The following is a 12,703-nucleotide window of genomic DNA, read 5'->3' as shown; positions in this document are numbered from 1 at the left end:
TTTTGCTCATGTCAGTCCGTCCACCTGATGGTTTCCGGAGGATAACTCAAGAGTGCTTATGCCAAGGATCATGAAACTTTATAGGTACATTGATCATGACTTCGCAGATGACCCCTATTTATTTTCAGGTCACTAGGTCAAAGGTCAAGGTCACGATGACTGGAAATAGTAAAATGGTTTCCGGATGATAACTTAAGAACGCGTATGCCTAGGATCATGAAACTTCATAGATACATTGATCATGACTCGCAGATGACCCCTATTGATTTTCAGGTCACTAGGTCAAAGGTCAAGGTCACAGTGACCCAAAGCAGTAAAATGGTTTCCGGATGATAACTCAAGAACGCTTATGCCTAGGATCATGAAACTTCATAGATACATTGATCATGACTCGCAGATGACCCCTATTGATTTTCAGGTCACTAGAGCAAAGGTCAAGGTCACGATGACCCGAAATAGTAAAATGGTTTCAGGATGATAACTCAAGAACGCTTAGGCATAGGATCATGAAACTTCATAGGTACATTGATCATGACTCGCAGATGACCCCTATTGATTTTCAGGTCACTAGGTCAAAGGTTAAGGTCACTGTGACCCGAAATCAGTCTTGGCATTAATTTTTTTTAGGCACTAGCCCAGCCGGGCTACCAGCTTGGAAATTTCACTAGCCCGAATCAATTTAAACTAGCCCGAAATGAATGGTGTAATTATTTTACATTTTTAGCTTTATTTGCATTGAAGAAACATAGAACAATAAACATTTAACAAATAAACACCTGATTCTGTTTTATTATCCCCACGCTTTTTGAAAAAAAGGTGGGGATATTGTGGTTATCTCCGCCGTCCGTCCGTCCGTCCGTCCGTCCGTCCGTCTGTCTGTCTGTCTGTCTGTCTGTCCGTCCGTCTGTCCGTCCGTCCTGGCCACTATCTCCTCCTACACTAAAAGCACTAGAACCGTGAAACTTACACACATGGTAGCTATAGCATATGTGCGACCCTGCACTATTTGGAATTTTGATCTGACCCCTGGGTCAAAAGTTATAGCGGTTGGGGTGGGGCCGCGTCAGAAATTATCACTCATTTTTTTAGGTTATTTTACATTTACTTCTTTATTTCTACACAGATTCACTTCAAATTGATACTGGACCTCTCTTATGACAATACGGTCAATCTCAACCATGCATGGCCCCATTCCCAACCCTGGGGCGCCCCGCCCACATAGGCCACACCCACCAAAAACTTCCATTTACTATAATTTTTTCATTTCTACACGGATTCACTTCAAATTGATACTGAACTTTTGTTATGACATTAGGGTCAATCTCAACTATGCATGGCCCCAATCCCAACCCTGGGGCGCCCGCCCACATAGGCCACACCCACCAAAAAATTCCATTTACTATAATTTTTTCATTTCTACACGGATTCACTTCAAATTGATACTGAACTTTTGTTATGACATTAGGGTCAATCTCAACTATGCATGGCCCCAATCCCAACCCTGGGGCGCCCGCCCACATAGGCCACACCCACCAAAAAATTCCATTTACTATAATTTTTTCATTTCTACACGGATTCACTTCAAATTGATACTGAACTTCTCTTATGACATTAGGGTCAATCTCAACTATGCATGGCCCCATGACCAACCCTGGGGCCCCGCCCACATAGACCACACCCACCCAAAATTGCCTTTACTATAATTTCTTCATTTCTACACCGATTCACTTCAAATTGATATTGAACTTCTCTTATGACAATACAGTCAATCTCAACTATGCATGGCCCCATTACCAACCCTGGGGCGCCCCGCCCACATAGACCACACCCACCCAAAATTGCCTTTTACTATAATTTCTTTATTTCTACACTGATTCACTTCAAATTGATACTGAACCTCTCTTATGACAATACGGTCAATCTCAACTATGCATGGCCCCATTACCAACCCTGGGGCCCCGCCCACATAGACCACACCCGCCCAAAATTGCCTTTTACTATAATTTCTTCATTTCTACACCGATTCACTTCAAATTGATACTGAACTTCTCTTATGACAATACGGTCAATCTCAACTATGCATGGCACAATAACCAACCCTGGGGCGCCCTGCCCACATATGTCACACCCACCCAAAATTGCCTTTTACTATAACTTCTTCATTTCTACACCAATTCACTTCTAATTGATGATGAACTTCTCTTATGACAATACGGTCAATCTCAGCTATGCATGGCCCCATTACCAACCCTGGGGCACACCTAGGTCAAACATTCGGCGTGGGGATACGCGTCGGCCTCTGCCGCGACATTTCTAGTTCACAGTTAATATCAGACAAAAAATGTATCACAAGGTCTCAAGACATCTCCATTCATGGTCATTGTCTGAGTCACCAACATCCAGGTCTGTCATGTCAGGTATGCTCTTAAAAGCGGCCTGAAAACAAAAACAAATGTTACAACGTATGAATGTTCCACTCAAATATCTGAATAAGTAAATGCAATGTCAAACTAGCAATAGTACCTGTGCATAATAAGTAGAGCAAGAAGGTAACTTTCCGCCCAAACTTCTGATGAGCTTGATATAAAACGACTTGTTTAGCAGTATTGTTTCATTGCCTAAGCCACATCTGCTTTGTCGCCAATTGTACCAGCATCTAAAATGCAGTATTATAAACATTTGAATTTAATGTCAGGAATCGTAAATTGACAGATAAATGTTAAAAACTATACATGTAAGTTAGTGCATGATATTTAATGGCATATTGTTTTCTTAAATTATGTATGAATTGCACTTACCAGCCAGTCAGCAATGATGGCTCAGAATCAAAGTCTCCTTGGAGACATCAAAACGAAGCGATGACTGATTATTCTTCCATAACGGTTGCAATTTTCGTTTTATTGAATGTTAATAATTTTTGTTGCAACCTTCATTCTCATTTTGCAGTTAATGTGTGAGCGTTGCGCGCTCAAAATAACGCAGAAAAAACATTAAAATAAATTTATCGCCGCATGTTCTCCACCCAGTAGTAATAAAAGTTATAGCGTCTCGCGAGATTGACTTACAACACTGTTCGATAATCGTCTAATCAATGAGTGCTCAAAGGAAATAACAAATGCAGTTTTGAATAAGCGTCTATATGAATCTATTTCGGACATGTTACTAAGTTCGGACATGAAAAAATGCACTCGACCGATCGGGCTACCAGCTTAGAATTTCACTCGACCGACGCAAAAATAACTCGACTCGGTCGACGGTCGAGTGGGTAACGTCCAAGACTGCGAAATGGTAAAATGGTTCCCAGATGATGACTCAAGAAGGCTTATGCCTAGGATCATGAAACTTCATAGGTACATTTATCATGACTCGCAGATGGCCCCCATTGATTTCCAGGTCACTAGGTCAAAGGTCAAGGTCACGATGACCCGAAATAGTAAAATGATTTCCGGATGATAACTCAAGAACACTTATGCCTAGGATCATGAAACTTCATAGAAACATTGATCATGACTGGCAGATGACCCCTATTGATTTTAAGGTCACTAGGTCAAAGGTCAAGGTCACAGGGACCCAAAGCAGTAAAATGGTTTCCGGATGATAACTCAAGAACGCTTATGCCTAGGATCATGAAACTTCATAGATACATTGATCATGACTCGCAGATGACCCCTATTGATTTTCAGGTCATGAGGTCAAAGGTCAAGGTCACGGTGACCTGAAATAGTAAAATGGTTTCTGGATGATAACTCAACAACGCTTATGCCTAGGATCATGAAACTTCAAAGGTACATTGATCATGACTCGCAGATGACCCCTATTGATTTTCAGGTCACTAGGTCAAAGGTCAAGGTCACAGTGCCAAAAAACGTATTCACACAATGGCTGTCAAGGTCACGGTGACTCAACTTAGAAAAATGGTTTCCGGATGATAACTCAAGAATGCTTACGCATTGGATCATGAAACTTCATAGGTACATTGATCATGACTCGCAGATGAAATAATGATGAAACTTGACCAGGATGTTTGTCTGAACAATATCTAGGTCAAGTTTGACATTTGGTAAAGATTAAATGAACCGACTCTTCTCAGGTGAGCGAATTAGGGCCATCTTGGCCCTCTTGTTTGACTTAGTAACTTTGAATATTTGGTTTAATTTTGTGTTAAGATCCACTTTACTTCTAACGTATCAATGTTATTGCTTTCAAACTTCAAATACTTTCTAAATATTATTAGGGTACAGCACCTGGCAAGTTGAATTTGTTACCTTGACCTTTGAATGACATGTACTCTCAATGCCAAAGTATTTAATTTTGCTGAAATTGCCACAACTTCTTTATTTATGATTTCATTCATACTTTGACAAAACAACACTTACCTGACAAACCACAATAGACTCCACCCAAACCATCTCCCACCATAGAATCCCCCCTCCCCCCCAAAATAAATATTTTTATGCCCCCCTTCGAAGAAGAGGGGGTATATTGCTTTGCTCATGTCGGTCTGTCGGTCGGTCTGTCGGTCCTTCCACTAGGTGGTTGTCAGACGATAACTCAAGAACGCTTGGGCCTAGGATCATGAAACTTCATAGGTACATTGATCATGACTCGCAGATGACCCCTATTCATTTTGAGGTCACTAGGTCAAAGGTCAAGGTCACGGTGACCAGAAATAGTAAAATGGTTTTTGAATGATAACTCAAGAACGCATACGCCTAGGATCATGAAACTTTATGGGTAGATTGATCATGACTTGCAGATGACCCCTATTGATTTTGAGGTCACTAGGTCAAAGGACAAGGTCATGGTGACCCGAAATAGTAAAATGGTTTCCGGATGATAACTCAAGAATGCATACGCCTAGGATCATGAAACTTCATGGGTAGATTGATCATGACTCGCAGATGACCTCTATTGATTTTGAGGTCACTAGGTCAAAGGTCAAGGTCACGGTGACCCGAAATAGTAAAATGGTTTTCGGATGATAACTCAAGAACGCATATACCTAGGATCATGAAACTTCACAGGTAGATTGGTCATGACTCGCAGATGACCCCTATTGATTTTGAGGTCACAAGGTCAAAGGTCAAGGTCACGGTGACCCGAAATAGTAAAATGATTTTCGGATGATAACTCAAGAACGCTTTGGCCTAGGATCATGACACTTCATAGGTACATTGATCGTGACTCGCAGATGACCCCTATTGATTTTCAGGTCGCTAGGTCAAAGGTCAAGGTCACAGTGACAAAAAACGTATTCACACAATGGCTGCCACTACAACGGACAGCCCATATGGGGGGCATGCATGTTTTACAAACAGCCCTTGTTTTCCATTTGTTTTCTTATTTTTGAACGATCATCTAATAAATGACCTCATCTCACACTATGCACCCATCTCACCCCGACCCTCCCAAAAATAAAAAATAAATATTTTTTTGAAACATGGTTTTAAAAAACACAAATATTTATTTTTGTTATTTTATTTTTTGAAAGAATGTCCAACCATCATACCCAAGAATCCCCCCCTTTCCCCCCCAAAATATTTTTTTTTCTTCTTTTTTTTCTTTTTTGAAAGATAATGTAGTAAATGACCGTACCCCCACACTATACACCCCTCTCCACTCCACCCCTCCTCCCTTTTTGATTGAAGTATTGAGATAGGTCCATTCACCTTTAAAATGAAAAATAGATGAGTGGTCTGCACCTGCTAGGTGGTGCTCTTTCAAAACTGTCCCTGTGTCCGTGTGTGTGTCTTCTCTGATAATTGAGTTCCACCACGATGCATCAAATTGTTTTAAATTATAAAAGGCTTTCTTTATAATTGGCAATGAATTCACCTATGCAAAACACTGTGTAAAATTAAATAGACACCTTGCTGTTTTCATGGTCAGTCATTATTTAGAGATCAAATGTCAAATTAAAGCATTCTTTTGTATATAGTAGCGGAGGTGATGCATAGCGATAAGTAGGTCCCTGAAAGGACCAAGTTATTCAAACATCAAGTATTTGCTATTATTGCTATTTAAATTATACACAGTTTTTTTTCAATCAATTATTTAGACCACTTGACCAAGTCTTGAAGTTGCTTCAACCACTCTTTGAGATGGACCCTTACCTGCCCAGGAGTATTGTGGCAGCCCTGGAGCCAGCAGAATTGCAAACTTTGTGTGGATCAGAATTATTTCCAATAGAAGTGTGCTTGGCTTCGTTACTTTATTGGAGTTTAGCTACAAACCCAAGATTCCCATCAAAAAATATGTTCACCCTGGATATTACTGACTCAACAGAAAGGGTATTGTATTATTTGTACTTACTGGACTTGTTTTGAGCTTCAATTTTAAACGGCATTGCCATATTCTTAAATGTGTAAATGTATGATATATTTTTTTCTCATATGGAAAGCAGACGATGGGAGAAAACAACTTTTTAAAACCATTTGCAACACTTTCTAGTATATTTGCTAATATCGTTATTGCAGATTGTAGTCCAATGTCTATGGTTGTGCGTACTTCGTTTGAAGGATTATGCTGTGCAGGGCTCAGAGTAAGTGCACCTATTCAAGCCTTTTATACTTAATATCTGCACATAACTGATCGGTCACATTTTGTAGGACCGTATACCATTTAGTTTCTATATGACCTCTATAGAACGCACTGACCCACAATCATGCAATTTGTTGCAAAGTGTACGCGCAAAGAGAGGAAGATGTCTATCGATTTATAAAGTAAATATGTCAAAGGTCAATGTCTCAGAGGCTTGTAACATATAATTATATCGTATAATAGTCAGTTTGTGTACAGTTAATACCCATTATAAAAATGCCTTGAGCAGAATTTCAATCATAATAAAACACATATGAACATAAAACACAGTATGGGCATTATGATGCTTCTGCCATCGTTAAATGCATTTAACTATCTAATTCAATTTTCTTTGACAGGGTGTTTGTAAATAACCCTGTTCCAGTCAGTATTAAACAGTATATTGGTTTTTATTATACTCCCACAAACACAGTTTAGGAGGGTATATAGGAGTGAACTTGTCGGTCTGTCTGTCTGTAGGTCGGTCTGTATTAAGTATCCCCTCTCTAATTCAAGTTGTTTTCATCCGATCTTCAACAAACTTTGTCAGATGTTGTATCTAGATGATGTCTGTGTCAAGTTCGAATATGGGTCATGCTGGGTCAAAAACTAGGTCAAGGGGTCACTTAGTGCGTTTTAAACATTGAGCATGGTGTCCAGTCTCTAATTATGCCCCCCTTCGAAGAAGAGGGGGTATATTGCTTTGCATATGACGGTCTGTCGGTCGGTCTGTCGGTCGGTCTGTCGGTCTGTCCACCAGGTGGTTTCCGGATGATTACTCAAGAACACTTTGGCCTAGGATCATGAAACTTAATAGGTACATTGATCATGACTCGCAGATGACCCCTATTGATTTTGAGGTCACTAGGTCAAAGGTCAAGGTCACAGTGACCCGAAATAGTAAAATAATTTCCGGATGATAACTCAAGAACGCTTAGGCCTAGGATCATGAAACTTGATAGGTACATTGATCATGACTCGCAGATGACCCCTATTGATTTTCAGGTCACTAGGTTAAAGGTCAAGGTCACAGTGACCCGAAATAGTAAAATGGTTTCCGGATGATAACTCAAGAACGCTTAGGCCTAGGTTCATGAAACTTGATAGGTAGATTGATTATGACTCGCAGATGACCCCTATTGATTTTCAGGTCACTAGGTCAAAGTTCGAGGTCACAGTGACCCGAAATAGTTAAATGGTTTCCGGATGATAACTCAAGAACGCTTATGCCTAGGATCATGAAACTTCGTAGGTAGATTGATAATGGCTGGCAGATGATCCCTATTGATTTTCAGGTCACTAGGAAAAAGGTCAAGGTCACGGTGACCCGAAATAGAAAATGGTTTTCTGGATGATAACTCAAGAACGCTTATGCCTAGGATCATGAAACTTCATAAGTTCATTGATGATGACTCGCAGATGACCCCTATTGATTTTCAGGTCACAAGGTCAAAGGTCAAGGTCACGGTGACCCGAAATAGTAAAATGGTTTCTGGATGATAACTCAAGAGCGCTTATGCCTAGTATCATGAAACTTGATATGTAGATTGATCATGACTCGCAGTTGACCCCTATTGATTTTCAGGTCACTGTATCAAAGGTCAGATCACAGAGACCTGAAATAGTAAAATGGTTTCCGGATGATAACTCAAGAACGCTTATGCCTAGGATCATGAAACTTCATAGGTACATTGATCATGACTCACAGATGACCCCTATTGATTTTGAGGTCACTAGGTCAAAGGTCAAGGTCATGGTGAACCGAAATAGTAAAATGGTTTCCGGATGATAACCCAAGAACGCTTATGCCTAGGATCATGAAACTTGATGTGTACATTGATCATGACTCGCAGATGACCCCTATCGATTTTGAGGTCCGTAGGTCAAAGGTCAAGTTCAAAGTGACCCAAAATAGTAAAATGGTTTCCCGATGATAACTGAAGAACGCTTATTCAAAGGATCATGAAACTTGATAGGTAGATTGATCATGACTTGCAGATGACCCCTATCAATTTTCAAGTCACAAGGTCAAAGGTCAAGGTCACGGTGACCCGAAATTGTAAAATGGTTTCCGGATGATAACTCAAGAACGCTTATGGCTAGGATCATGAAACTTGATAGGTACATTGATCATGACTGGCAGATGACCTCTATTGATTTTCAGGTCACTAGGTCAAAGGTTAAGGTCACAGTGACAAAAAACATATTCACACAATGGCTGTCACTACAACGGAGAGCCCATATGGGGGGCATGCATGTTTTACAAACAGCCCTTGTTCAAGTAGTTTTCATCCGATATTCACCAAACTTAATCAGAAGTTGTATCTAGATGATGTCTAGGCCAAGTTTGAACATGGGTCATGCCGGACCAAAAACCGGTTAAGTTTTGCGTTTAGGTCCACTTTTCTCAGAAAGTATCAATGCTATTGCATTCAAACTTGGTACACTTACTTACTATCATGAGGGGACTGGGCAGGCAAAGTTACATAACTCTGGCGTGCATTTTGACAGAATTATGTGCCCTTTTTATACTTAGAAAATTGAAAATTTTGGTTAAGTTTTGCGTTTAGGTCCACTTTTCTCAGAAAGTATCAATGTTATTGCATTCAAACTTGGTACACTTACTTACTATCATGAGGGGACTGGGCAGGCAAAGTTACATAACTCTGGCGTGCATATTGACAGAATTATGTGCCCTTTTTATACTTAGAAAATTGAAAATTTGGTCAAGTTTTGTGTTTAGGTCCACTTTATTCCTACAGTATCAAAGCTATTGCTTTCATACTTGCAGCACTTATTAACTATCATAAGGGGACTGTGCAGGCAAAGTAATGTAACTCTGACTGGCATTTTGACAGAATTATGTGCCCTTTTTATACATAGAAAATAGAAAATTTGGTTAAGTTTTGTGTTTAGGTCCACTTTATTCCTACAGTATCAAAGCTATTGCTTTCATACTTGCAGCACTTATTAATTATCATAAGGGGACTGTGCAGGCAAAGTTATGTAACTCTAACTGGATGGAATTATGGGCCCTTTATACTTAGAAAATTGAAAATTTGGTAAAGTTTTGTGTTTTGGTCCACTTTACCCCTAAAGTACCATAGATATTGCTTTCATACTTGGAACACTCGCAAACTATCATAAGGGTACAGTAAAAGGACAAGTTGCATAACTCTGGTTGTCATTTTTATGGAATTATGGCCCTTTTTTGACTTAGTAACTTTGAATATATGGTTTAATTTTGTGTTTCGATCCACTTTACTTCTTAAGTATCAAGGCTATTGCTTTCAAACTTCAAATACTTTCATGCTATTATGAGGTTACTGTACCTGGCAAGTTGAATTTTACCTTGACCTTTGAATGACCTTGACTCTCAAGGTCAAATTATTAAATTTTGCTAAAATTGCCATAACTTCTTTATTTATGATTAGATTTGATTGATACTTTGACAATACTACTCTTACCTGACATACCACAATAGACTCCTCCCAAACCATCACCCGTGCCCTCCCCTCCCCCCCCCAAATCCCCCCTATTTAATTTTTTTTTTTTCAAGATCATCTCACAAATGACCACCACACCCTCACACTAAACCCCCACATCGCACCCCCTCCCCAATTTTTTTTAAACGGTTAAAAAACACAAATATTTATTTTTAATATTTTATGTTTGAAATACCGTCCAACCATCGCACCCAAGAATCCCCCCCACCCCCTCTCCTCCCCTCCGAATCCCCCCCCTAATTTTTTTTTTTTTTAAGATAATCTTACAAATTACCACCACACCCTCACACAATACCCCCACCCCCCCCCCCCCTCTTTTTTTTAAACGGTTAAAAAACACAAATATTTATTTTTATTATTTTATGTTTGAAATACCGTCCAACCACCAACCATCGCACCCAAGAATCCCTCTCCCCCCCCCCCTCCCCTCACCCCCGAATTTTTTTTTATTTTTTGCATTTTTTTCGCATTTTTGGAAGATAATGTAATAAATGTCCACACCCCCACACTATACACCCCTCTTCACTCCACCCCTCCCTCCTTTGTGATTGAAAATGAGAGTCCCTTCACCTTTAAAAAGAAAATAGATGAGCGGTCTGCACCCGCAAGGCGGTGCTCTTGTTTAACATTGAGCATGGTGTCCGCTCTCTAATTCAAGTAGTTTAAATTGGATCTTCACCAAACTTGGTCATTAGTTGTATCTAGATGATCTTAAGGCCAAGTTCTAACATGGGCCATGCCAGATCAAAAACTACATTACAGGGTCACTTAGTATGTTTTACAGATTCAGCATGGTGCCTGCTCTCTAATTCAAGTAGTTTTCATTCGATCTTTACCACACTTATTCAGAAGTTGTATCTAGATAATGTGTAGGTCAAGTTCAAACATGGGCCATGTCGGGTCAAAAACTAGGTCACGGGGTCACTTAGTATGTTTTAAACATTGAGCATGGTGTTCGCTGTTTTTGTGTGAAAACAACATGCAAAATATTCTGTGTCAATGCTGCATGTGGTGGTATTCGTCACGTCTGTGAAGAAGCTCTAGTTAATGCCTGGTTGATTGTGGTTTTACAAGACTTCATTAAAAGGTCATGTTTATTTTGGTGTGGAAATATTAATGTTTGATAAACTTATCGGTTAGCACATGTTTTGAAATTGTTTAAGGTCGTTAACAAGGTGGACAATGGCCTACAAAATAGGAGTGGAAGGTGTAGAAAAAATGTTCGAGTCAGACAGGGTAGCAAAAATTTCATACTGGTGCAACATCTTCGTTTGGTGCATATCTGTCCATTCTCGGATATCAAAACCAGATGATAGGACGCAGATGAAGGTTGATTACAAATCACAAATATTTGCTGTCGCTGGAAACGCAACCAATTGGATGCGCGAGTATACCAAATGGCAATGGAATACACATTTTCCATTGTACTTACAGGTATGAATCAAATAACTTGTTATCTTTATACCACCCTGGTAAATTGTAAAATGTTTTTTGTAGTATCAGATTTCACTTGCTCATTTTATGTCATCTGTACTGGTTTTTTCATTCACATTATTTATCAGAATATAGACATGTGTACCGGGTACTTCTTCTAAGGTTTTATTCAGATTTCAGCAGCCTTATGGCTTGTGTTACATGAAGCACATTTGTTTTAAAGCCAATAATGTCTTTTGATTTTTTTAGGGCGTGTCACTCTGCTTGTGTTATGAAACTTAATTTCACAAAATTAATTGTGTACCTGGGTATTTAGGTTTACTTTATGCCCCCACATTCAGACAGGTGGAGATAGTGGGTCTTTTGAATTTGCCCTTGTCTGACTGGCCATCCTTTTGTCTGTTACTTTTTGTATTTCATGCTAGAGCGATGAAGCAAACATATTATACATTATGTGAACCTATGCACTGGGCCTGTAATTTTTGTTAATTTTTATGCCCTATGAGCCGGAGGATATTATGCATAGCACTTGTCTGTCCGTCTATCCGTTCGTCCAGAGCCTGTGTTTTCAACAACTGTTTAGCTACTGTTTGGATCTCGCTCAAACTTTCACAGTTAAATGACAGTACCGGTAATCTGTATACGACCTTAAAGAAGGAACTACAGGCTGCAATGAGTTTTCGCAAAATTATGGGACTTTACACTATGGAATGTATTGTCTCACAATTTGAGTGTTGTGTACTCCTCTTAAACTAATTAATAGAAAGGTATCGCTGACAAAAGATTTCACAGATTAATTACCGTATACTTTATTTTTTTATGAAGCAATTTTGGCTGCGACCAGTTTAAGCAGAATTAACACCTTTTGTAATTCTTTGCAATGTAGAAAATACAATAGTTAATTGGTATGTGGGAGGATCAGTGTTTATGATAAATTTCTTGTATTAACATGTTTGGATTAGTGACCCTTTTTTGCAAAAACGTGTGTCAACGATTTGACGTGAAAAGTATTGCTTCTTGAGTAATAAAAGTTTACAAACATGTTTGATTGTTTTTTTTTCCCCTGTTTAAATGCTTTTATTCATTCCATAATATATATATGTACATAATTTACGAAGTAATGCACATTCATATATTAATCTACCATATGTAATGTGTTTTCACCATATCATTAAATTCATTAC

At 39.2% G+C, this 12,703-nt stretch overlaps 1 protein-coding gene across 1 annotated transcript in view; it reads left to right on the top strand.

The window, feature by feature from the left end:
• The window catches only part of LOC127852329 (E3 ubiquitin-protein ligase rnf213-alpha-like), a 163,475-nt gene that overhangs the window by 63,282 nt on the left and 87,490 nt on the right, over positions 1 to 12,703 (top strand). Inside the window, exons 12-14 of the mRNA XM_052386263.1 lie at positions 6,059 to 6,290; positions 6,477 to 6,541; positions 11,249 to 11,519. Coding sequence (XP_052242223.1) covers positions 6,059 to 6,290; positions 6,477 to 6,541; positions 11,249 to 11,519 — 568 coding nt within the window. The remainder of the gene's footprint in view (positions 1 to 6,058; positions 6,291 to 6,476; positions 6,542 to 11,248; positions 11,520 to 12,703) is intronic.

The sequence above is a fragment of the Dreissena polymorpha genome, chromosome 12 (assembly GCF_020536995.1).
Source record: "Dreissena polymorpha isolate Duluth1 chromosome 12, UMN_Dpol_1.0, whole genome shotgun sequence".
Classification (NCBI taxonomy): Eukaryota; Metazoa; Mollusca; class Bivalvia; order Myida; family Dreissenidae; genus Dreissena; species Dreissena polymorpha.
This window is presented reverse-complemented; position numbering and strand designations above follow the sequence as displayed.